Source organism: Nycticebus coucang, chromosome 3 (genome assembly GCF_027406575.1).
Source record: "Nycticebus coucang isolate mNycCou1 chromosome 3, mNycCou1.pri, whole genome shotgun sequence".
NCBI lineage: Eukaryota > Metazoa > Chordata > Mammalia > Primates > Lorisidae > Nycticebus > Nycticebus coucang.
The window spans coordinates 151,542,133-151,569,239 of NC_069782.1; the positions used below are offsets into that span (position 1 = coordinate 151,542,133).

The window sequence follows — 27,107 nt, forward strand, 5'->3', positions numbered from 1 at the left end:
GCGGCGCCTGTGGCTCAGTGAGTAGGGCGCTGGCCCCATATGCCGAGGGTGGCGGGTTCAAACCCAGCCCCGGCCAAACTGCAACAAAAAACAGCCGGGCGTTGTGGAGGGCGCCTGTAGTCCCAGCTGCTCAGGAGGCTGAGGCAAGAGAATCGCGTAAGCCCAAGAGTTAGAGGTTGCTGTGAGCTGTGTGACGCCACGGCACTCTACCGAGGGCAGTACAGTGAGACTCTGTCTCTACAAAAAAAAAAAAAAAATGTTGTAGGTTAAGGTGCTTTATTTTGGTGATATGAAATGTAAGAATGGGTTGTAAAGTTATTCCCAAAGAAACTGATGTCCAGATACTTTTCTTTTGTTTGTTTGTATGTGTGCCCTATTCACTGGGATCTGCTCCTGTAGCTAAGAAGACACTTTCCAACTTGCCTGTCTTCTTGGAAGATTCCTCCTCATGTCCTAAAATCTTCCCAGTCAGAAGCTCTGCTCGAGATGACAAATATCAGACTACCATTTGGCCCACTGCAAACATTTACGGATGATGAAATAATGATAACGAGCTCAGGTGAGTGAATTTCTCAACTTCACCTCATCTTCTGGTAATGAGTTGGGTGGACAACATGAAATTATGGTTGGGGCGGCACCTATGGCTTGGAGGAGTAGGGTGCCAGCCCCATATGCCAAAGGTGGCGGGTTCGAACCCAGCCTCGGCCAAAACAGCAAAAAAAAAAATGAAATTATGGTCGGGAAATATGTCCATCTAACTTTGTGAATGGAATTTTTTCTTTTCTTTTTTTTTTTTTTTTTTTTTAGAAAAGGTAACACTTTTCCAAGATTTAAAAAACAATAGAATAAAAGGCTATATGGTTAAAGTGAAATCTCTCTTCATCTCTGTTCCCTGGTTTTCCAGATCTTGCCAGAGCCACCTTCTTACCAGTTTCTTTTTTTTTTGCAGTTTTTTTGGCCGGGGCTGGGCTTGAACCCGCCACCTCCAACATATGGGGCTGGCATCCTACTCCTTTGAGTCACAGGTGCTGCCCACCAGTTTCTTATATAGCCTTGCAGAGTTAAGAAGTACACATAAGGTCCATTTTTGTGTTTTAAATAGGGGGAGGTTATATTTTATGTGGAATTTAAAATTTACCTTTACTATGAAATACCTGTGTTTGAAATCATGAAACAGGTTGTATGCCATAAACCTATAGCAGTTTCCATTCATTTATATACATGTATAGATACGTGTGTGTATAAAATTATGACACACTTAAAAATCTAGAGCACAATGTCAATATGTTCTTGGAGAGTACAGATTTCTGTTACTGTTACTGGGTATCAAGTCACCACAGACTTAATAGGTTAAAACAACACCCATTTAGTAGCTCACAGTCCTGTGGGTTAGAAGCCCAGGAGTAACGAGCCAGACTCAGGGTCTCAGAAGACTGACTAACTTTGAGGTAAGGTACCAGTTGGGCTACATTTTCATCTGGAGCTCAGAGTGCTTCCAGCTCCCAAGGCTGTGTCAGAATTTGGTTCCTTGTGACTGTAGGACTGAGGTCCCCGTTTCCCAGCTGGCTGTCAGTCTGAGGTTGCTCATTGCTTCTGGAGGCCTGTGTGTTCCTTGCCGTGTGGTTCCCTCTGTCTTTGAAACCAGTAATTCTCCTTTGCATCAAATCCTTCTCATACTTAAAACCTGTTTCACCAGATAGAACCCCATCTTTTTCAAGGGTTCACCTGATTAGGTAAGGCCCACCAACTATAATCTATCTAGGGTTTTTTGGGTTTTTTTTTTTTTTTGCAGTTTTTGGCTGGGGCTGGGTTTGAACCCACCACATATGGCATATGGGGCTGGAGCCCTACTCCTTTGAGCCACAGGCGCCACCCCTAATCTGTCTGTTTTAAGTCAGCCGATTTGAGACCTGGTAATGAGTTGGGTCTACAATATTAATTTTTATGTGTATATATACACACACACACACACACACACACACACGTAAATATTAAAAAATAGTGCCCTCACAACAGCACTTGGATTCATGTTCCATTGAATAACTGAGAGAAGACGTAGACACCAGGGCCTGGGAATCTTGGGGCGGTCTTTGAATTCTGACTAGGACACAGGGGCATGCACATAGTTCCAGCTACGAGGGAGACTGAGGCAGGAGTTTGGGGCTGCAGTGAGCTATGATCGTGCCTATGAATAGCTACTGCTATCCAGCCTGGGCAACATAGCAATTTTTTTTTTAAGAATTCTGACAACCAGGGCGGTGCCTATGGCTCAAAGGAGTAGGGCGCCGGCCCCATATACCGGGGGTGGTGAGTTCAAACCCAGCCACGGCCAAAAGCTGCAAAAAAAAGAATTCTGACAACCATAATAAGTAAATTTCTTTTCCTTTGTTCCTTCAGCTTTTAAATATGGTCTTTTAGGAAAGTGAGTTTGAAGCAGTTAAGGAAGAAATAGAATGGGTGGTCAAATATTTTACATAAATCAAAAGAATCGCTCCTATCTGTTTATTTAGTACTTGTCTAAAGAATAAAAAGAAAAATCTTGGCAAGAGAAAAGTCACTGCCTTTAAAGAACTCATAGTCTACTGGCAAAGACAGTCAAATAAAAGAAATAGTTCAGGATAACATGGTAAAGATCATGGAGGTATTTGGGGAGCGAAGCAGAGAGTACCTAAAATTAGCTAGGGGTGGCAGGAAGTAGGCGGGGGGGGGGGGCAGTTGGGAAAGGCTGTCCAAAGAATGTGGTTCTTCAGCTGTACCTTGAAGGATAAAGAGCAGTTGACTAGCTGGATGAGGGACAGGAGGACATCCTAGGCAGAGGGAAGCATTTGTGCAGACACAAAGGAATCCTAGAGCAAGCCAGCATGTGCTGATCTCTTGGTCCAGCCCCCTGGGCTTCTCTGCCCATGTGCAGCACATGGTATTATGATGATGGTAAAGTTAGCAGGGTACTTTCATCAAAATGAATCCACATGCATCTAAGACTTACCAGGTCTGGAACAGTGGTTTTCAACCGGGCAATGTCACCCCCAGGGGCATTTAGCTATACCTAGGGACACCTTGGGTTGCTACAACTTGAGACTGGGAGGTACTACCAGCGGCCAGAGGGGCAGAGGCCAGAGATGCTGCCAAATATCCTACAACACGCTGGACATCCCAACAACAAAACTGAACCGGGGTGGCCTCTGTGTCTCAGTGAGTAGGGCACCGGCCTCATACGCCAAGGGTAGCGGGTTTGAACCCGGTCCCAGCCCAAATACAACAAAAAAATAGCCAGGTATTGTGGTGGGCACCTGAAGTCCCAGCTACTTGGGAGGCTGAGGCAAGAGATCACCTAAGCCTAAGAGCTGGAGGTTGCTGTGAGCTGTGACGCCACGGCACTCTACCGAGGGCGACAAAGTGTGACTCTGTCTCTAAAAAATAAATAAGTAAATAACTTAACCTGCTCCAGAATGTCAGCGTGCAAAGCAGAGAAACCCGGTTCCATCTGGCCAGGCAGCTGTTAAAAGGGCTGAGGTAGGGGGATGCGCTATATAAAAAGATCATCCGGATGGAAGTGGGCGCTGAGGGACTCTGCCTACAAATGCAAACATCGTAACCTAGTCCTTTGTACCCTCAAATTAACCTGAAACAATAAAAATTTAAAATTTTTTGAAAAGATATAAGTGGGAGCAAAGCAAGGTACCATTAAACATGTGTGAAAAATCCATATAAAGTGTGTGTCTGTACAGATAAATTAGGTGATTCTCAAAAGAAAGTTTTCAGAAATAATACATAATAAACTTAACACTAGCTGCCGTTAGGTAGTGGGACTGAGGGGCAGGGGCATGGCTCTCATTTTTCATTTTCTGCTTTCTATGTTGTTGTGGTTGTATCATATACATGAATTATTTATGTTTTAACCTCACCAGGAGTTACAAAGGGGGGTGAGGAATTGTACATGTACATGTTCAAAACACATCGTAAATTATATTTTAAAAGAAGAAAAAGAGTGCTTATGTATATTTTAACTTTTTAGTTAAAAAGTAAAATTTTGTCAGCAAGCTATTATGAGCTAATTATAATTTTTATTAAAATGACTGCTACTTGAACATAAACTAATCAGTAATTCTTTTTTCTTGCAGTGAAAAAATTTGCACAGGAACAAATTGCTCCTTTGGTTTCAACCATGGATGAAAATTCAAAAATGGAGAAGTCAGTACTACAGGGATTATTTCAACAAGGGGTCTGTTTTATAATTTTTCAAATGTCAAGCTTTTATAAATACATTTCAGCGTTTAGGTCAATGGTGCTCAACAGGGGCCAGTTTTGCCATCCAGTGAACATTTGGCAATGTCTGGAGATACTTTGGGTTGTCAACTGGGGCATTCTGCTAGAGAGTCAGAGGCAAGGGACGCAGCCAGACCCTACAGGGCATGGCGCAGCTGCCACAGCAAAGTACTGTCCAACTCAATGCTCCATAGTTTAAAAGCTCTACTGTTTATTTGTTTGTTTCTTTGTTTGTTTGTTTTGAAACAGAGTCTTGCTCTGTCACCCTGGGTAGAGTACCATGGCATCATCATAGCTCACAGCAACCTGAAGCTCTCAGGCTTGAGCAATCCTCTTACCTCAGCCTCCTAAGTACCTGGACTATAGGCTCCCACCACTACACCTGGCGAGTTTGTTTTATTTTTAGTAGAGTTGGGGTCTCACTGTTGCTCAGGCTGGTCTCGAGCTCCAGAGCTCAAGCAAACCACCCTCCTCAGCCTCCCAGAGTGCTAGATTGCAGGCAAGAGCACTGTGCCTGGCTTACTTTTTTAAAAAACTTTCTTTTCAGGCAGCGCCTGTGGCTCAGTGAGTAGGGCGCCAGCCCCATATGCCGAGGGTGGCGGGTTCAAACCCAGCCCCGGCCAAACTGCAACAACAACAAAAAAAATAGCCGGGCGTTGTGGCGGGCGCCTGTAGTGCCAGCTGCTCGGGAGGCTGAGGCAAGAGAATCACGTAAGCCCAAGAGTTAGAGGTTGCTGTGAGCCGTGTGACGTCACGGCACTCTACCCAAGGGTGGTAAACAGAGACTGTCTCTACAAAAAAAAAAAAAAACTTTCTTTTCTTTTATTGTTTATAGACCCTCTAGGCTTCTCTGAAAAGTCTTCTGACTTGAGTTTGAAACCTCTGGCTTGAAGTGGCAGTTCTCGCAGTCTGGGCTGTCGCAGCAACCCCTACACCCTACACTCATCTCCATAAACTGCTCTTTCTTAGATGCGACCTCACCCGCCTCTCACCCCTGTCATCCCAGCCCTTCGGTCACCTGTTGTAATAGCTAACAAAAACAGTATCTCCACTTTGTGGGAAATTAGTCACATTTTTAGAGAAGCATCATCTCTGACAGCTGTTCTTGATCAGATAGTTAGCGTCCCCTCCTCAGTCTTCAGGCACACCCAGATCCTTCCGTTCTTCCTCCCAGAACATCACTTCTGCTCCTCTCACCATCTCAGTCATCATCCCATTGTCACTGTGCCTTCAGCCTTAAACTAACAGCCACGCCCTGACCGCAGCCTGATACCAAGAGTGTCTGGAAAGAGGAGGAGCATTGTCCTTTTATCTGTTAGCAGCTGTGGGTCTTGAATTACATGTACACACATTGTATTTCTGAAGCTGAGAGTACCGTGGAAGGTCCAGTGGTGACTGGTCAGCCTTCCTCAGGTTTGTTGGAAGACCTTGGCCAGCATTTGGTGGTGTTTACCGGGCACCTGTGCCTTGTCTAGTGTGGCTCTAGTAAACAAGTCCAAATGTTGTCTGCTGACCATCCTGGACCTGCTAAAATGGCTCAAGAGGAATGGGCATTCATTTATTTTCCAGGATAAGGAAAGTCAAGGTGGGCCAGGCACAGTGGCTCACACCTGTAATCCCAGCACTCTGGGAGGTTGAGGCAGGAGGATCACTTGAGCTCAGGAGTTTGAGACCAGCCTGAGCAAGCGCAAGACCCATCTATTAAAAATAGAAAAACTGGCTGGGTGTTGTGGGGGGTGCCTGAAGTCCCAGTTACTCAGCAGGCTTAGGGGGGAGGATCACTTGAACCCAGGAGTTTGAGGTTACTATGAACTATGATGCCAGAGCACTCTAGCCTGGGGCAACAGAGTGAGATTCTGTCTTAAAAAAAGAAAGAAAGAAAGTTAATGTGTAAGAGCCCAAATAGAAGAGAGTATACCAAATAAAACTGTAGATATTCCCACTGAGGGGTATTTTCTTCTGTTTCTTTAGGACACTGAAATCAGTATAAAGGATGCCATGTTGAAAAACCGCCTACAGTCTGTTTTTTTTTTTTGAGACAGAGTCTCAAGTTGTGGTCCTGGGTAGAGTGCCGTGGTGTCACAGCTCACAGCAACCTCCAACTCTTGGGCTTAAGCGATTCTCTTGCCTCAGCCTCCCAATTAGCTGGGACTACAGGCACCCACCAGAACACCTGGCTATTTTTGGGTTGTAGTTGTCATTGTTGTTTGGCAGGCCTGGGCTGGACTCAAACCCACCAGCTCCAGTGTATGTGGCTGATGCCCTAGCTGCTGAGCCACAGGCACCGAGCCACCACCTACAGTCTTAAGCAGGCAACAAGAGTTCTTAGCAAGAAAGGTCATCAGATTTTATATATATATATATAATAGAGTATATATTTTCTCATTCTGTTCAAAGCATTTTTCCTCCGTTATTTTCATTTCTTGCATCCCAAAAGGAAACAAATGATAGCATGTGATTTCCTGCATTTCAAATATATATAGTTTCTGTAACAGATTTTTTTGTTACTAATAGCAAAATAGCCATACCAAATTAAAATAAAATAATACATGCAAAATTTTAAAGTTGAGAATATATATTATAGTTTATCTTTGAATTTGTACTTGCAAGAAATTTTCCATATAAAATAGCTTTCTTAATCTGTTTCCTTGTTTTTCCTTTAGTTGATGGGTATTGAAATTGACACAAAATATGGCGGGACAGGAGCTTCATTTTTTTCCACTATCCTAGTGATAGAGGAATTAGCCAAAGTCGATGCAGCTGTGGCGCTCTTTTGTGACCTCCAGAACACAGTAATTAACAAACTGATTATAAAACTTGGAACAGAAGAACAGAAGGCCACCTATTTACCCAAGCTGGCTACAGAGATGGTGAGTTGAGATAAGTTGTTGAAATGAGTCAGATCTTTTCAGGAGAAAAGTAACTGTGTTGTTGACTTTATTATCTAGAAACAATGCAACACCATTAATTAATCAAGCAATTCTCAATAAAATTAATGCTACTAGAAAAATATACTTTGCCTGTCATCTGCCACTTGAAAATTTAGAGAATAATCATCAGACAAAATAATTATTTCATTTTTAGGCTCGGCACCTGTAGCTCCATGGTTAGGGTGCCAGCCACATACACAAGAGCTGGCGGATTAGAACTGGCCTGGGCCTGCTAAACAATAACAACTACAACAGAAAAATAGCTGAGCGTTGTGGCAGGCGCCTGTCTATTGGGAGGTTGAGATAGGAAAATCGCTTAAGCCCAAGAATTTGAGGTTACTATGAGTTGTGACATCACGGCACTCTACTAAGGGCTTCATAGTGAAACTCTGTCTAAAAAAAAAAAAAAAATTATTTCATTTTTGTCCCAGTTATATTCTCTAATACCTTTGTTGATGGTTTCATTTACATTGAGATGTTTTCTGTTATAATTATTAAAATCAATTTAAATAAACTTTACTAGGTGTTCTTAAGTCTTTAAATTTGTCTTAAACAAATTCTGACATAAGAGGTCAGACAATTACATTCCTGGATTCATCCTAGAAAAAGTGCAACTTGCCTCATTGCTGAATATCACTACAGTGACCTTCAGAGTACTCTGCTTGGGAAGCTCTGCACCACTGCCAACACCTAACTCCCCTTCAAAGCAGTTTTGGAACTCTTTTTCTGGAATGGCCATCAGAACTGTCACCGTATGAGGTCTACAATTAAGTTCTTGAACTCATCCTAGAGAGAGCATGACACACCTCATTTGCTGAAAATCACTGTGGTCATCAGATGGCCGAGGGGAGTACTTTGAAGGTGGCCGTAGTGATATCCAGCAATGAAGTAGGTAGCACTTTTTCTAGGATGAATTCACAAACTTAATTGTTAAACCTCATATATTTTGGAAAATAATACTGTCAGAATAATATTACAATTTTGATAAATACACACTTTTTTAAAAAGTAGCTAAAAGTTTGATTTATAAACATCTATTTTGCTGTAAGTTTTGTTATGCAGAGTACAAATATAGTCATTAATATCTGTTGTTTTTCTCTCATATGTAGATAGGAAGTTTCTGTCTCTCAGAGGCTGGAGCAGGTAGCGACCCATTTGCTTTGAAAACGAGAGCTGATAAAAAGGGAAATTATTATGTCATCAATGGGTCCAAGATGTGGATCTCCAGTGCTGAGTATGCAGACCTGTTCCTGGTGATGGCGAATGTAGACCCCAGCCTTGTGAGTGTGAAAATAAAACTTCTTCCTTTTTTCCTCTCATCTTTCCTATTTTTACTTTCCTCTCTCCATCCCCTTTTTAGGATTTAGCCTTATATTTTTCCTTCTCAGTACCAAAAATGTTAGATATCAATTGGCGTCTTTTCATCCTCTTGTTTACTAATGTAAAATAAATATTGTTGACACAATCATTAATTAAAACCAGTCCTCTGTATTTGTGGGTTCCACATCTGTAGATTCAACCAACCACAGAACAAAAATATTCAGAAAAATATTCCACGAAGTTCCAAAAAGCAAAACTTGAATTTGCCAAGCACCAAGTACTGCTTTGAATGAAGGGGTGTATAGGCATCGTATGAGGCTGTGTGAGTAATCTAAAGATGAATTAAAGTCTACAGAAGTCTGTGCATAGGTTATGTGCAAATACTACTCTATTTTATATAAGGGACTTGAGCATTTTATGTAAGGGACTGTGGATTGGGGTGTCCTCAGGGGTCTTGGAACTAGTCTCCCCAGATACCAAGGGATGACTGAACACGGAGCACCATTTTATTACTTATCTCATAATATATAGGAAGCTAATCTTTAACTTTGCGGAATTCCAATTTTCTATTTAATAAAGAATTTAAGTATCTATTTAATACATTTATTTTAAGAATATTTTGTTCAGTTGGAAAATATACATATAGCAAAATGGTAAATAAAATGGCAATTTTTTATCTTTTCATTAATGTATTATTTAAAATAAATTGTTAAAACTTTAAAGTATATGACAAAATTGAATTTAAAATATGGAATCCTTATCATCATGTCTCCATGTATAACAGTCATTTTAATGTCCATGACAGTTTCTGAAAAAGTGAAAGGAACAGTAGGGTACTTGAGTTTGGATCTAATGTCCTTCATTCACTCTTGTTTCATTAGGCACATGTTGCCACTCTGAGTACATTAGTATTTATTGCCAAGGTCTATTTTTAGTTTGCTTTTTACGTTGAGTTCTTTAGAAACCAGGGAGTGTAAAGCAAAATGGTAATAGCATCTTACATCTTCTCTTTTTAAGGGGTATAAGGGAATTACCTGCTTCTTAGTGGATCGAGACACTGCAGGCCTTCATATAGGAAGAGCAGAAAACAAACTGGGGATCAGAGCGTCTTCCACATGCCCTTTAACGTTCGAAGATGTCAAGGTGGGTATCTTAGCATATTCGATAAAAGCCTGATGTGACAAGAGCTTTGCATCATAGTAGGTGTGCAAGAGAGGTGTCAAAATATCAAGGGGCGACAGGCACACACAGGAGAATATTTTGTGAAACTCGTGAACAGTGCACTTAAGTCATGACTAAACATTCATTTTACAACAAAAGTTTAGGCCAAGAGTGGAAATCTTTCTGCTCAGCAGCTGGCCTCAGGAGCAAATGCTGAGAATTAACGCCATTTATATATTTTTTTTTCTTTTTCTTTGAGACAGAGTCTCACTTTATCACCCTTGGCAGAGTGCTATGGTGTCACAGCTCACAGCAACCTCCAGCTCTTGGGCTTAGGCAATTCTCTTGCCTCAGCCTCCCTAGTAGGTGGGACCACAGGTGCCTGCCACAATGCCCAGCTATTTTTTGGTTGCAGTTTGGCCGGGGCCGGGTTTGAACCCGCCACCCTCGGTACATGGGGCCAGCGCCCCACTCACTGAGCCACAGGCGCCGTCCACGCCGTTTATATTTTACAACTTACAAACTTCTGAACCATTTATACTTTTTAGCTTGATCCTTGTGAACCAAAGGTGGCTTCCGAGAAGGGAGTCTGGTGTCAGTGCACCAACAGCCACAAGATGGCGATGTTGCGCAGCGAGAGCAGAAACCAGGCAGGCAACGCCCACAGTTGAAAGCCTCTTAGGAACAGAAGAGACTTTAGAACTTTCTGTGGTAGGGCAGGTGGTGGTGGGTTTTCCACCACGCATAGCAGAGCTTGATCTTTTTGTGCATGGGTGTGGGGGTTAAGGGAGGGTTATTATCTTTACAAATGGCATTTTAGGTCTCACCATTTCACCCCCACTGTCCTCCTTGTACTTTGCCTGTGCTTTCTTCTTCTCCCATCTGTCCACATAATAAAGCAAAGTGTATTTTTTATTATTGCCAGTCTTAATTTTTAAGAACAATTTTTGTTTCCTCCCTCCTCTTTCTGTCCCCTATATACACACACGCACACACCCCTCGGTTGTGGTGAAGGTGAAGAGCCTCAACAGATGAAGGGCTTACTACTTTTGTTTTTGCAAGGCCTTGCATGTTTTCTGTGATGTTATCTCGCATTACAGCATACAGGTAAGAACTGGGGGAAAAGTTATTTCTGTTGGGGATGAATTTGATGAGATTCCCTTTTTCTAGATCCATTCATCCTTTCAGCAAGTCACGCAAGGCTTTGGAGGATGCAGTGTGGACAGCATGGATCTGGGTACTTTCCCTCTGAGAGCATAGAGGGAGATACTGAGATGTCAGCAAGGACTGAGAGGGAGGAATGTCACACGAATTCAGAGTCTTAAGTGCTTTGAAAATAGGTGAAAATGAATAAGGTCAAATTAAATTGAGAACTAAGTGCTCATTTGTTTTTTCAGGTCCCAGAAGCCAATATCTTGGGACACATTGGCCTTGGCTATAAGCACGCCATAGAGAGTCTCAATGAAGGTAGAATAGGAATAGCTGCACAGGTGAGTCGGGCTGTAGCTCTTCCACACTAGAGGCAATTAAAATGGAAAACGGAAAAAATGCAGTTAAGACCAATGAGTATTTGGAAGCTCGTGAACACAAGATGGCGCCTTCCCCTTACATGCGGTAAAAGAACAGCTTCTGATTACTTCTTGCAGATTCTGTTTTGGGCAATTGTGGAAGTGTCTAGAGAACTAAACAATGGCCTAGCAATAACAGTTTTTCTGAATAAACCTTATTCAATACCTGTACCAATAACTTCTAAAATGTATTGAAAATTAAAAAAAAAATTTTTTTAAGAAACCAACTTTTCAAAGCATGAAATTATGGAAGAATTTTTTAAATTAAGAATAAATAATATTTATTCTACAGAGTGTTCTAAAAGTCACCCCTAAAGTCAACATACGTAGGGAAAATGAGAAATTGTAGTTAAATGTACCTTTATCTAAAAAATGTGATAAATTTTACAAATATTTTTTGTAAAGTGAATATTTTATAAATGTACATTTAGCTACAATATTCCATGTTCTCTTTGCATGGTGATTTTAGGGGCAACTTTTGGATACTTTGAACTGTGGAGAAGGAATCTGCACATGATAGATTTTAAATAGATTGTTTAGTGTTTTGCAGGTGAAAATCTGTTTTGTTTTTTTTTTTTTTTGGTGTCACATGAAATCAAAGAGCCACAATTAAGTAGATATATAAGATGGAAACTGCTCCACTTTTTTAACCAAATTTGTCCTTTACATGGTATCATGCTATTACCTTTTCTATTAAGTGATAGCAATTTTCTAGATTAATAAATGAATAATATCTCTGGTGTTACTATAAATTACATTATTTGTATTTGTTTGTTTTTAATCAATGAGTATCCAAAACTTAAGAACTGTGGCTTTTAGATTTTGAAGATATTTCATATATAACAGCTGTTGGAATAGACATTGGATTATTTAGACTCTAGATTTTTTTTTCGTGCTGCTGTTACTTTGCTAACAAACTATTCTTAGATCAAAACCTATCCCATTCCCACAAAGTGAAACAGTATAGTACTAAAGAATATTGGCTTATCAGTTCTTTTTCTTTCTTTTTTTTTTGCCTTTGGAGGCAGAGTCTCACTTTGTCACCTTCAGTAGAGTGCTGTGGCATCACAGCTTACAGAAACCTCAAACTCTTGGACTTAAGCGATTCTCTTGCCTCAGTCTCTTGAGTAGCTGGGACTACAGGTGCTCACCACAATGCCTGACTGTTTTTTAAAGACGCGGTCTCACTCTTGCTCAGGCTGGTCTTAAATCTTTTAGCTCAGGGCAATCCACCCACCTCAGCCTCCCAAATGCTGGGATTACAGGGGCTTATCAGTTCTTTTTAAAGTTTTTCTGCGATTTCACTTGGTTAGATGTGGCATTAAAAACTACAGTATTGGATCTCATTATTCCCAGACATATAAATAATACAGATGTTCTGGCAATAAAATACATGGCCTGAGCTTTAGTCCGATTACTCCAACTTATCTTATAACCTAACTAAAAGTTAAGGTCAGGGAGTTACTCTGTCTTGGTAGATGCCTTTTAGAAGAGGAGGAGGGCGGCGCCTGTGGCTCAAGGAGGAGGGTGCCGGTCCCATATGCCGGCCAAAAAGAAAAAAAGAAAATCTGAATGAATGTTAATGAAATATTGATGAGGAGTTTGTAGATATTTTCCCCAAAAGCTTTAACTATTGATTGTTTTTCTTTTTCTAAAACCTACAAAGTTTGACATAATTGGATAGTGACTTAATGGCTACCTAATGTGGAAATTTAGGGATCATTTTTAAGCTTGAATTGTTCAATAGAAATGAAATTTGATTAGCAATGAGACAGTTCAGCTAAAATTATCACCATGTCCTGCTTTGTTCTTCAAGGACGTGAATTAATGCTTTTACCAGTTTCTCTATCACTTGTTTTCAGTCCTAGTTGTGCATTAAATCAACCAACGAGTTTTTAAATGCTGATGTTTAGGCCCGCTCCACCCTCAACTGTCAAGATTTAGACTCATAGCCGGGCATTGTGGCGGGCGCCTTGGTCCCAGCTACTCAGGGAGGCTGAGGCAAGAGAATCACCTAAGCCCAAGGAGGTTGCTGTGAGCTGTGACGTCACGGCACTCTACCAAGGGCAACAAGGTGAAACTTTGTCTCTAAAAAAAAAAAAAAAGGATTTAGACTCAGTTTTTAGGCAAGGGTTTCATTGTATTGGGAGGGAGGGGGTTGAGACAGAGTCTCACTTTGTTGCCCTCAGTAGAGTGCCCCATAGCATCATAGTTCACAGCAACCTCAAACTCTTGGGCTCAAGCAATTCTCTTGCCTCAGCCTCCTAAATAGCTGGGACTACAGGCGCCAGGCACAATGCCTGGCTATTTTTTTTTTTTTTTTTGTAGAGACAGAGTCTCACTTTATGGCCCTTGGTAGAGTGCCATGGCATCACACAGCTCACAGCAACCTCCAACTCCTGGGCTTAAGCCATTCTCTTGCCTCAGCCTCCCGAGTAGCTGGGACTACAGGCGCCCACCACAACGCCCAGCTATTTTTTGGTTGCAGTTCAGCCAGGGCCGGGTTTGAACCCACCACCCTCGGTATATGGGCCCGGCGCCTTACCGACTGAGCCACAGGTGCCGCCCATGCCTGGCTATTTTTAGAGACAAAGTCTCACTCTGGCTCAGGCTGGTCTTGAACCTGTGAGCAGGCAATCCACCCTCCTCAGCCTCACGGTATTTTTTGTATCTAGCTCCCAGATGACTCTAATGTGCAGCCAGCATTGAGAAACATGGCTCTCCGGCGTTCTGATGCCTTTGCTGGTGAAACTCTTAGTAATCTTACCCATATACAAAATGGACAGGAAGGTAGATGGTTAAAGAGTGACCTTCCACATTTTACTCCTAGGAGAACCGGAGGAGCTGTTATTTATTCTACAGTCTCTGAAGCCAGTTCAGAGTAAAACTGAGGCTCACATTATGCCTAGAGAAGCAAAGCTGAAAGGAGAAGATTCCTAAAGTGTAATCTGGTTGTGGGAACACCACCATGCTCGGGTGTTGACCTCCATGCTGGAATTAAATATACTCAAAAGAGATCACTCAGGTTTTTCCCAGTTGTTATAAGTTCATTTCTATAAATGTACTAGGTGACAATGTGTTGGTTTTGTTTTTGTTTTTATTTTTTTGAAGGAGCGTCTCACTTTGTCACCCTTGCTAGAGTGCTGTGTTATCATAGCTCACAGCAACCTCAAACTCTTGGGCTCAAGCGTTCCTCTTGCCTTAGTTTTTTTATTTATTTTTTTATTTTTAGTAGAGATGGGGTCTCGCTCTTGCTCAGGCTGGTCCACATGCCTCGGCCTCCTAGAGTGCTAGGATTATGGGCGTGAGCCACCACAGCTGGCTGACAAGCTGTTACTAACCCACACCTCACCACATGCACATCTCCAGTTCTTCTCTTACCACAGCTATTCAATTTATGTGTGAAGGAATTTACAACTTGGATAATTAAAAGCATAAACTTGTAACAAAGTAAGAAATTCTAATTTTTTTTAACAGATGGTGGGACTGGCCCAAGGATGTTTTGACTACACTATTCCATATATTAAAGAAAGAACACAATTTGGCCAAAGAGTATTTGATTTTCAGGTATGGAATTATTAGATTCTTTCTACTGTGCTGGATTCTCCCAGCTTCCTGTTATGAACAATTGTGTTGAAAAGCAATGGAGGGAATCCCCTCAAAGAGATTTTAATGTCGGAGAGGTGGGAAGAAGGAATAGGCCTCATGACATGTATCTGTGAATTCCTCCATCTTTTCCAAGGGCAGAGCAGTTGTCCTTTAAGCCCAGCTGTGGTGCGATCCGGGCATCTTGGAGAGCACTATAGCCTCGTCTCCTCACTGCCTCAGAAGTCCCAGGGCAGAGCGTCTGGAGTCAGGTCTCCTGGGTTGAAATCCTGTGTCTTCCGCTCAGTAGCTTTAGGCTGTAGGCAAGTTATCTTGCCTCTCTGAACTTCAACTACCTTGTCTGTTAAATAATAACTACTTCCTTATTGTGTTTTGGGGGGTTTTTTGAGACAGAGTCTCACTTTGTTGCCCTTGGTAGAGTGCCGTGGTGTCATAGTTCACAGCAACCTCAAACTCTTGGGCTCAAGTGATTCTCTTGCCTCAGCCTCCCAAGCAGCTAGGACTATAGGCGCCCATCACTATGCCTGGCTATTTTTAGAGATGGGGTCTCACTCTTGCTGAGGCTGGTCTTGAACTTGTGAGCTCAGGCAATCCATTTGCCTCGTCTGCCTAGAGTCCTAGGATTATAGGTGTGAGCCAACGTATGGCCCCTTATCGTGTTGTAAATTAGGTATGTATAAGGTATTTCTCACATTATGTAGGTAGAACAAGTGCTCAGTAAATAGTACACTTATTATGTGTCCCCTATTCAGTCCATCACCAGGCAGTAATCCTTAAGGGACTAACTGTACTTAGACACACACATCTTAAGCAGCTATGGCCCCAACCCTAGGCTATGGACCAGTAGCTGTCTGTGACCTGTCAGGAACCAGGCTGCACAGCAGGAGACGAGCAGAGTGCAAGCAAGCAAAGCTTCATCTGTATTTACAGCCACTCCCATTGCTCACATCACTGCCGGAGCTCTGCCTTCTGTCTGATCATCCACAGTATTAGATTCTCACCAGAGCACCAACCCTACAGTAAACTGCATACACATGGGGTCTACGTTGTATAATTGTGAGAATCTGATGCCTGATGAGCTAAGGTGGAGACGTAATGTGTTTGAATCATCCTAAAACCATTCCCTCTCCCCTAAACTGTGGAAAAATTGTCTTCCATGAAATTGGTCCCTGGTGCCAGAAAGGTTGGAGACCACTGTTACAGAAGAACAAGTTTGCTGCCATAAATGCAAATAAGATGCAATCAGCTAGCTCGGTGCCCATAGCTCAGTGATTAGGGCACTGGCCACATACACCAGGGCAGGTGGATTTGAACACAGCCCAGGCCTGCTAAACAACAATGACAACAACAACAACAAAAAATACCTGGGCGTTGTAGCGGGCGCCTGTAGTCCCAGCTACTTGGGAGGCTGAGGCTAGAGAATCACTTAAGCCCAAGAATTTGAGGTTGCTATGAGCTGTGACCCCACAGAACTCTACCGAAGGTGACATAGTGAGACTCTGCTTCAAAAATACAAGATGCAATCAGCCAAGAATATTGGGAAATACTGGCTTGGTGCAACGATGCAGCTACTCAAAATAACCCAGGCAATCCAGGGATTCCTCACTGGCAATGATACTCTTCCCGTCCATGTTCAAGTGTGGCCGGAGTAGGGGAAGCCTGGAAATGACAGCTTACTAAGCCTTTTAGATAACCTGAAGCATATCATCTGAAATTCCAAAATAATTACTTTACATGGTTGCAGAATCTTCCAAGCAGCTCTAGGCTCCCAGTACAGTTCCTTATTACACTATCAGCTCTGCTGTGCTGCACGGTCTGCGGGCTTCTAACAATGAGTAGGTGTCACACAGGTATGCTCAGATTGCGCACATGCATACAGCTATGGACATGCACAGTCGGTTCAAGACCCAGTGCCTACCACCATCCCCGTCTTATGCATGGGAAACTGAGGCATGTAGAGGTTGAGTCCCCAAGGTCACGTAGCTACTATGGTACCAAAATGACAGGGTTTTGTCTTGGCTCCTGGTCTAATTCTCATTTCAGTATAATAGAGCTCTTGCTCAGAGCCAGCTACGACAAAGATTGTAATGAAAAGGACAGAATGTAAAGACAATTTTAAGAGAAGTCTTTGATTTCCTGTACACAGGAACCTGTTTCTATGTGTATCTGAATGTTACATGTAGATGCAAGAGGTCAGTTGTACTAATACGTATAATCATAATGGCATTTTTAGAGATGCCTAGTGTGAGTAATTTAAAGAAAACTTAGAAATTTGATCTTAAAAAGCAACATTATGTGAAGCGTTCGTTGAAGTTCGGAGGGTTTTTCCCAACAACTTTATGTCGTTTGAGTGATTTGGTTTTTGTTTGCATGTGTTCGTTCTTACCTTTCTGATCTCTGGACTAGAGGATCGTTGAGGGGTGGGACCAGGCCTGTTCATCTTAGCTCTTTTCAATTGTTTATTCAGCATAGATTTATTGAACATGTTCTTCACGCCAGGCCTTGTGTTCTCAACATGGTTAGGGAACCAGTCCTCAGCAGTAGTGGGTTCTCACAGGGCAGGAGACATGCCTTACTCAGTTTTCATGGTACCTACATAGTAATTGGAAGAACCAACACGTAGGGTATCTGTACGACCTCATGGTAGGAAAGGATTTCATAAACAAGGCACAAGAAGGACTAATCATAAAGATAGGATTGGTGATAAGACTGGCATATTTCTTTTCTTCAAAAGATGCCATAAATTGGAAAGGTAAATCATAAGGGGACAGACACCCCTACTCTGCACGTAGGTTTGTGGGTGTCTCTTATTATGCTTTATAGCCTTCATAACCTACATGTGTTTTTACATATCAGATTTTTGTACATGTCAAATATTTCAGAAAGGGAAGAAGAAATCTGTTAGATATTTAGGAGCAGTGTTATTTTTCTCCAGCTTTTTCCTCCATTTTAATTACAAAAAGCCATTCCTGGGATTATTGTGTGATTTTGCCTTAATCAAGGTTCTCTGGCTCAACATTCTTCACACCTGATTATAATTACTTAATTATCTATTCTTCCTGTTGGACTGTAAATCATAAAAAACAGGGAATTCTGACTGTCACGTTCAGCATGATTCCTCCATCGCTAAGCACAGTGCAACCTTTTTTTATCTCAAGGCACACTTGAACCTATGGCTAAACTTCCACAGCACACTTAAATTATGTTGATCCAAAAAAAGAGTAAAGGAAAGAATATACTTACTGTGCTTTGAACTCCTTTCTAAAATAATTTAATTAATGGTCTTTAAAAATTTTCACAGCACACCTAAGATCTGAGGTACACAGGTTGAAAATTACTGGTCTAGCATTTCATAGCTGCTCGTGGGGTATCTAAACGGATGGATAGATAGATTAGGCAGGAGATACATTTCCGTTTGTAATAAACATCTGTGCCTAGTGTTTCCAGGAAATGGTTTATAACCATAAATGTTAATATTTGTATTCTCGTCTTGCTAAGATAGTTTCTTTCATTGACAAAATTGAGTGTGTAGCTAATCGTCCTCCAGAATTTCAGGATGGGAGTAATTGGTGCTTCAAATATTCCTTTATTACTTTGCAGCTAACATCTTATAATGCCTTGGGGCCCTATGCAAAATCAAAATTTTCTTACTTCAAGCAAATAAAGAATATAGTCAAAGTTTTTCTATGCTGGGGTTTAGTTTAAGCTCAATTTTGATCATAAAGAAGTGAAAATGATTATCAAATGCTGGCCGCGATGGACTCTGGGTGTAGATTGCTTAAGCTCAGGAGTTAGAGACCAGCTCGAGGAAGAGTGAGACCCCATCTTTACTAAAAAGAGAAAAAACTAGCAAGGTATCATAGTTGGTGCCTGCAGTCCCAGCTACTCAGGAAGCCAAAGCGAGAAGATCATTTGAACCCAAGAGTTTGTGGTTGCTGTGAGCTATGATGCCATGGTACTCTACCCAAGGTGACAGGCTAAGACTCTGTTACTAAAAAAGAATAAAAGAAAATGGTTATCAAATATAACAGTCAAGTTTTTATTTTACTTATTTATGTTTTTGAGACAGAGTCTCACTCTGGCATCATCACAGTTCACAGCAACCTCAAACTGTTGGGCTTGAGCAATCCTCTTGCCTCCGTCTCCTGAGGAGATGAGTCTACAGGTGTGCACTACCACTCCCAGCTAGTTTTTTTGTTTGTTTGTTTGTTTGTTTTCTATTTTTAGTAGAGACAGGATCTCTCTATTGCTCAGGCTTGTCTCAAACTCCTGAGCTCAAGCAATCCACCTGTCTCCACCTCCCAGAGTGCTAAGAATACAGGCGTGAGCCACCACACCAGCCAACTTTTTCTATTTTGTGATAATTTATTAAACAATTGTGAAGAATTTGAACTTTGAAATTTTTCCACAGAAAGAGGATTTAATAATACTCATAGTCTCCTACTTTATTTTAGATTGCAGATTTTAAAGTATTTTAAAGAAATGAATGTGAATTTCCTTTGGAGTGTACTTTGAGTCTGTCAGTATTGTGTGTCCAGGCAGGACTTTGAGGATGAGTTGCTTTTTAGAAATCATAATTCTCTAACTTGGGCTTGACCGTTACAGGGGCTCCAACACCAAGTGGCTGTTGTGGCCACCCAGCTGGAAGCTGCGCGGTTGCTGACGTACAACGCTGTGAGGCTTGTGGAGGCCGGAAGGCCATTCATAAAAGAAGCTTCCATGGCCAAATACTATGCTTCAGAGGTAAAAAAAAAATCTTTTTTTTTTTTTCCAGTTATGTTTTTAACCTTTTCACTTAGGAATGTTGATTGAATTTCAGTTGTTTCTCAAATAAGATAATGTGGACTTTCCAGTTTCTCTCATAGAAAAGCAGAAAAGTAAAGCTGCCATAGGAGAACACTTTAGTGCAGGGAGGTGCCAGTGTTTTGGTGAGTGACCTGGATCAGATAGACACCCACGCACACATCCGTGGTTGAGCTTCCTCTGAACGATGGTGTCGTGCCCATCACTTCAAGTTGGGGCGGAGTGAATGGCGTGGAAGATGTCTCCATAATATGAGCAAATGAGATTAACAAGACCAAGAAAAGCCTGTCTGTGTTTTAATACTTTCTACTCACATGTTCACATTCTGTATTTAACACATTAGACTTTGGCTGGAGAATTCAGCCAAACCATAGGGTACCTATTTTCCAGCATCAATGATATGTTCAGACATTCCATGGCTTTTAAATACCTATTTAACCTCTCCAGCCCCTGAATTTCATCTCCTGCCTCAACTTCCCTTCTGAGTTGCAGACTAATATGCCCAGCCTCTTTGTGGCCCGCCCTTTGGTGCAGCATCAGGACCCGAATGTCCTCCCAATGCCCTCCTTTTCCTTATCTCCCAAGTTAGATCCAGCATCAGTTCCCATGGATTTTACTCCCAAAAGATTTTTTTTTTTTTGAGATAGAGTCTCATTATGTCACCCTTGGTAGAGTGCCATGGCATCACAGCTCACAGCAACCTCCAACTCTTGGGTTTAAGCCATTCTCTCACCTCAGTTTCCCAAGTAGCTGGGACTACAGGCACTGCCACAATGCCTGGCTATTTTTTTGTTGCAGTTATCATTGTTGTTTTAGCTGGCCCGGGCCAGGTTCGAACCCGCCAGCCTCAGTATATATGGCCAATGCCCTACCCACTGAGCTATGGGCACTGCCCCAAAAGATTTCTTGACTCTGTATCTCTCTCCTTCATTGCTACCACCTTTCTAGTCCAGCAGCATCATTTCTTGACCAAACTCCTGCAATCACCCCGCTGCCCTCTTGGCCCCTGTGGTTTCCCCCAAGGTAGGCCCTCCCTTTTCAAAGTGTCTGTGAGGCCACCTCTCTCTCCAGTGGCTTCTCCCAACAAAAGGAGCTAGATTTGTATTAGATTCCATCTCTGCTGCAACAAATTGCCCAAAATGTAGTGGCCTACAGCAGATCAGCTTCATTCTCTGACTTGTGGATGTCGGAAGTCTGAAATGGGTCCCACTGTAATAAGATAACGGCATGCGCAGGGCTGCCTGTGTGGAGGTTCTAGGGGCGAATCCACTCCCAGCTTCTAGAGCAGCGGTTTTCAGTTCCTGTCGGGACCCACAAGAACTGTATTAAAAGTCCGCGGCATTGGGAAGGTTGAGAACCACCGTTCTAGAGGCTGCTGCATTCTGTGACTCGCAGCCCCTTCCTTTGTCTCAAAGCCAACAACGTGGCCTGTTCAAATCTCTGCTCTGCTTCCTGTGTCCGTGGTCACATAGCCTTCAGTGAGGTAACCTCTTTCCCTTATTAGGACCCTTGTGATTAGACTCACTCACATCATCTGGGATAACCACCCCATCTCAAGGGCCTTAACTTAATCATGTCTGCAGAGCCCCTATTGCCACGTAGGGCAGCATATTCATAGTTTCTGGGGATTAGGGTGTAGACATCCTTGAAGGCCATTACACTATTCACACTGCTCACCACTTTGTAAGGTCAGCCTGCCCCTCCATTCTCTTTCCCAGCTTGCCCTGATTCCAACCGTTGGGTCACTCAAAAGATCTTGAGGTTGAGGAACCCATTCTTCTGTGGAGCATTAATCAAATAACTTCCTGCCTTCTAAAGATGTTACATAGAAGACTGTACAATGCCTAAGTTACATGGTTTCAGTGAGTGATTCCTTCTTGTTTTTGTAGATTGCCGGGCTAACGACTAGTAAATGTATCGAGTGGATGGGAGGAGTTGGCTACACCAAAGATTACCCTGTGGAAAAATACTTCCGAGATGCAAAGATTGGTACATAGATTGTTTTTTTACATTTGACTTTGCCTCTTCAGAAGTTCTGGCTATTTTATTTCTCAATCTCGTGTTACTGGTACTCAGACAAAGGCAATTTTAACCTCTTTGGTGTGTGTTTCTTGGCGTTCTTGTGGCTGTGTGTTTCCCTTTCTCTTCTTTAAAAGGGGTGGAGGGCTATGCTTTTAATAACATAGAATTGCCCTTTAAAATACCTCAATGGACTGCGACCAAATCTATCTTAATTTTTTGTTTGTTTTCTTTGTTTTGTTTTATTTTAGACAGTCTTACTATGTCACCCTCGGTAGAGTGCCGTGACATCATAGCTCACAAAAAGCTCAAATTCTTGGGCTTAAGAGATTCTCTTGCCTGAGCCTCCCAAGTAGCTGGGACTACAGGCGCCCACCACAACACCTGGCTATTTTTTCCTTGTAGTTGTCATTGTTGTTTAGCAGGCCCAGGCCAGGTTCAAACCTGCCAGCCCCAGTGTATGTGGCCAGCACCCTAGCTACAGGTGCTGAGCCAAAAAATCTACCTTAATTTTTAAAATGTGAATGTTTTCTGGTTAGTGTAATTTAAGGCTGATCTTTGAGATGTCGTTCTAGTGTCAGAACCTAAGTGCCCAGTAAAGCCTGAGCCCTTCAGTGTTCTAAGGCTAGGTAGGAAAACAAACCCAGGCTCCACAAGCTACCAGTTCTTGATAACACTCTTGAGTTCATGTATTAATACATACTAGTTTGAGGACTGAAATCTTCAATTGTTCGATACTGATTCTAGACATCTGTAAGCCAAATGGAAGATTGTTGTCTCTTAGCAAAGCTACTTTGACAGATAGTACCTACCGTATTTAGGGGACCTTGACTGTCACTAGTAACAGTTTTATAACATGCAGAGGGAATGTGCATAAAGCTGTTTCTTATATAGACTCTTAACCGTGGATCACTCCTGTTAACTTTTGCTCCCCTTTGTTTAAGGTACAATATATGAAGGAACTTCCAACATCCAGCTGAACACCATCGCAAAGCACATCGACATGGAATACTGATGTCCGCAGGAATGTGACTTCTTCTGGTGTCATTGCTGTCCAAGTTTTAACTATTGTGCCTCGTCGGAGAAGTAAACCTCCAGAGCATCGAAGTGCTTTATGTGAGCCCTTAGCTGCGGTGCTGGGGGAAGGCCTTTTAGATTTTACCTTTTACAAGCGAACATTTTGTAAATTGGGGAAGACAAGCAGCCATATTTTCTTCAAAGCTAGTTTTAAAGTTCTATACACATTTATAATATCAGTCTAATTTCAGAGTATAGAAAAGTTTCACCTTATCAGCATTTGGAAAAATAAAGACAGCTGAACTGCCAAATTACTTATAGAATCCTATTAAATCTTTATCTTGTGGCATCAGAGAAGTATATTAAAGGAGGCAATTTTTATTCATTACTTTTTTCAGATCTCAGTTGCTAAATGAGGTAAAAACTGATTTGAAAAACTTATTTAGAAAAATCTAAAAACCTAGTTTTAAATATGAGATTGGTTGAAAAATAACTATATAACTTTGTAGGTCATATAATTGAAGAAAATATTATTTTAACAATGTGAATAAAGCAATATAATTGTTACAGTGATTGATCTTTATAAAAGATGCAGTCCCTCAGTAGGTCATTTTTTTTTTGTTGTTGTTGTTGCAGTTTGGTCGGGGCCGGGTTTGAACCTGCCACCTTTGGTATATGGGGCCGGCGCCCTACTCACTGAGCCACAGGCACCGCCCCACTCAGTAGGTCATTTTAAAAACAAGTCTCTACCTTAGTTTTCAAGTATAAGGTTTAAGTAGTTTGGTTTAAGAGTCAGAAAGTACTCAATACAATATTGTAATAATATGCACAGTTTTTTAATAGTACAATTTCTTTCTGTATTTTAATTGAAACAGTGTTATTTCCTCAAATTTGGGTATTGGGCTTTATCCTGAATAGTATCAGAAATTGGCTCTTGATTGAATAATTCTCGAGAGAGAGATCTCTCTTGCCCATAAAGAAGGGTATCAAAAATCTCGTAAGGAATGGGGGAGAAGAGTTGTAGAGTTTGAGAAAGCATATTCAATATTAAAATAATTTTATATTTGGGAAGGCAAAAATAAATCTATTGTTTTATAGTGCAAACTATAAATAGGAAAAATTTAACAAAATATATAGTTTAAAGGGCACTCTTCAGTATTAGGGCGGAAGAGACCCCTGGAGGCACAGATTCTGAGCCCCTCAGTAGGGAGCACAGGGACCACAGAAGAGGGGGGTTTTCAGATGTTCCAGACAGTGGACATGAACAGTGTCCCAAAGCTTGTGCAGTTGCTTTAACACATACATTACTGCGAAATGGGAAGCATTTTAGTACTTCAATGAAGGGATAATGTTTATTAAGAAAACCTGATGCTTTCAAAGTAATTTTGCTTTGTACTTTCATGTTTCTTGAATGGAATTAATTTCTACAATGCAAATCATAGTTAAATATTCAAAGTTGCATAGATACAATTGAGCTAGGAATTACATTAAAATATTAGGAAGAAGTAAGGAGCCAAAGAGATAACGTTTACTTGCCTTTCAAATGGGGAGATGATGAAAACCCACTCATTTGGTCTTTCAGAATAAAAAGACAGTAATCTGATAAGAAAAGTAGGAAATGGATGAAATGCCCTAAAGGGGCTTTAGACATCTGTAATTTCTGTGATTATGGGAGAGAGGTGGGCTTGACAGATGATGAAGCAGAAGCCAACACTAGTAGAAAGAAGCCGAACTTCTTCCTGTGGATTTATAAACATACAAAAGTGCAATAAACCTCATGTTCAATTTAGCAGCATCAGTCAGGGCGCTGTATACACCTGAACCTTGAATTTATATTTATTATTGATAAAGTTCTAATTTTGTGTACTTTGTGCATGTTCATGAACAGTTAAAATTAATTATGTATTATAGTTAAGATATGCACCTATCTTCTGTTAGTGAATCAGCAAATGGTTTAAAAATGTGTTATTTTACCATTTTTACCAAAAAAGTTGAGTGGATTTTTCTCATAGTTCTTTCATTATTACTTTTCTTCTGGTACTCATGACTTTGAGATCTTTAAAACTACTGATCTTGAGTCCATGACTGGTGGAGAACTATTTCCCTCCTGAAGCCTATTACCGTTTTTGTTAATTTGAGGATTGGGCTGTCTCGGAACTCAGAAAAGAGAGAACTGTTTGAATAGACTTGTATGGGTGGAGCTAGAATCAACCCAAATGCCAAGTTAGTATCATTAAAGATTTCATTTTATAACATGAAAATGAATGAGTATCAAAGATTTAGAATCATGGAAAGTTAAACTTAGACCTTAGTGAACCATCCAGCCAACACTTTCATTTTAAAAGTGAAGGATTCATAGCTTGATTGCCCGAGATCTTCCATCCAGGGACAAAGACAAGAATCTACATGTGCTACTTCCCAGTCCAGTGTTGTTCCTATCATTCTGTTAGGTTTAACTGATAAAGAATTAAAATTTCTGAAGTGTTTTGATTGACCAGTGTCATTGCTTATGTATATAAATCACTTGCCCAAAGATCCTGGCACTCAGTGGCTCCCTTTGGCTATAACTGTTATATCAAATTATGAAGATTACTGTGCAATCATTTGGTTTCATTATTCTGATCTATAAATGTACTAGTTATATCTTTGCTGATATATTTTTGCTTATTTTTATAAAGTGTAAGTTTTGTTTTAATGGTGTAGGTATTAGAATGTATCCAGTGTTACAAAACCAATATTCTATGGAGAATGAAAAATAAAGCCCTAAATTAACTGGAGATTTGTGCTACTCTTATAAAGCAAAATTGTTTGTTACATGTATAGATGAAGTAAGAAAATGATGTAATCTTCCTGCAAAATAGAGACACCTTTGTTTACCAAGCCAATAGCTTGCCTCTTATGTAAGCCAATTTTGTTTATTTTCAGAGAAGAGGTCTTATAATGTAGGCCAAGTTTAAATTCATGATGCTAAAGGAAATTTTGCCAGAGGACCCTTTTTTTTTTTTTTTAATGGCAAAATAAGCAGCTCTTCACTCACGAGGTCATCTCATTTGGGCATATCCTCAGCGTGCGGAGATTATCTGGCTGATATTTATGCCTGTACTTTGTAGCATTACTTCTGGAAATTTTATATTATTGCACTTTTACTCAGTGATGCACTGTAGTCTAAAGCCATAGAAGATTTCAGCTTGTCTGTTCCCCATCATTTTCTATATTATTTAGAAATGTAGTTTTCAGTCCCTTTTTCTTTCTTTGTCATTCAGCCACACATGCGGAGTGGTTGCTGTGCCCACGGTGCTGTGGGCCCTGAGCCACCAGGCAAAGATGAATAAAAACAGCCCATTTCTCTGTGTGCCTCTCCCAGGTGTCTTGTCTGTTCTTATTAGTGTATCCTCACAGAAAGACTGAGTAGGAAACTACCAAGGCCTTCTGCAGAAGCAGTGCTTTAGGCCCATGAGAATGGTGACAATAAGCGCCAGCATCTCCCGACCTCTTACCATGTGCCAGCCATTACTCTGTACTCCTGACACATTAACTGCCAACAACCCTGTCGGGTAGGTGCTTTTGTTATCCCACTTTACAGGCAAGGAAACTGAGGCATAGAGAGGTTAAATAAGATGCTTATTGGTAAATGGCAGACATGGGATTCAAACTCTGGTAGTCTCGCTGATGAAGGACTCCCACCCCCTCCAGATTCATTCTTTTGGATCTTTAAGGCTTATTTATCTTCAGGAGCCTTCCAGTAAAAATGCCATCACCAACTAGCCCGTAATGAATTAATAATTCTTCATGGGGGGGCGGCACCTGTGGCTCAAAGGGATAGGGTGCCAGTCCCATATGCTGGAGGTGGTGGGTTCAAACCCAGCCTCGGCCAAAAAAAAAAAATTAACACACAAAAAAATAATTCTTCATGGGTGAGTTTCGGGCCTTTTTAAGCAGAGAAACTAGCAGAGAACAAGGCCTAGGAAACAAGTGTGGAGGGAACACGTGTGTTTTAGTAGAAAGAATGGATGGATGGAACAATAGGAAGATGCTGCTGGAGGGATGAGAAAAGCACTGAAAAGGGAACTAAGGAAGCCCCAGGTCACCCCTTAAAGTTTCAGCTAGAACTGCCGTGAGCTGTGTTTGACTCTTGATCTGGAAAAAAAAACATTTTTTTAAGAAAATAATAGCTAAAGCCTACCCAAGGGTGGGGAGAATGACAAAAAATCATGATAGAAAGCTGAGTGGTGGCTGCAGGGTGTTTGATTTGCAATTATTTGTACAGATAGTTCACAAAGACCTAACTTTACAATTTTTTTTAAGGAACTGGTAAGTAGAATACAAAATAAGATGGGAATAGCCAAACATCATTGCATTTGTTGTTGCAAATGGGTTAAACTCACCTATTAAAAACATCAAAGATACTCAGATGGTA

The 27,107-nt window shown here is 41.2% G+C and overlaps 1 protein-coding gene across 1 annotated transcript in view; it reads left to right on the plus strand.

Moving 5' to 3' along the window:
- ACADSB (acyl-CoA dehydrogenase short/branched chain) overlaps positions 1-25,467 on the plus strand; it is a 48,887-nt gene extending 23,420 nt beyond the window's left edge. Inside the window, exons 2-11 of the mRNA XM_053584038.1 lie at positions 400-559; positions 4,122-4,222; positions 6,930-7,136; positions 8,306-8,476; positions 9,534-9,659; positions 11,075-11,167; positions 14,723-14,812; positions 19,457-19,594; positions 21,544-21,643; positions 22,618-25,467. Coding sequence (XP_053440013.1) covers positions 400-559; positions 4,122-4,222; positions 6,930-7,136; positions 8,306-8,476; positions 9,534-9,659; positions 11,075-11,167; positions 14,723-14,812; positions 19,457-19,594; positions 21,544-21,643; positions 22,618-22,688 — 1,257 coding nt within the window. The 3' untranslated portion in view covers positions 22,689-25,467. The remainder of the gene's footprint in view (positions 1-399; positions 560-4,121; positions 4,223-6,929; positions 7,137-8,305; positions 8,477-9,533; positions 9,660-11,074; positions 11,168-14,722; positions 14,813-19,456; positions 19,595-21,543; positions 21,644-22,617) is intronic.
- The last annotated feature ends 1,640 nt before the right edge of the window (positions 25,468-27,107 follow it).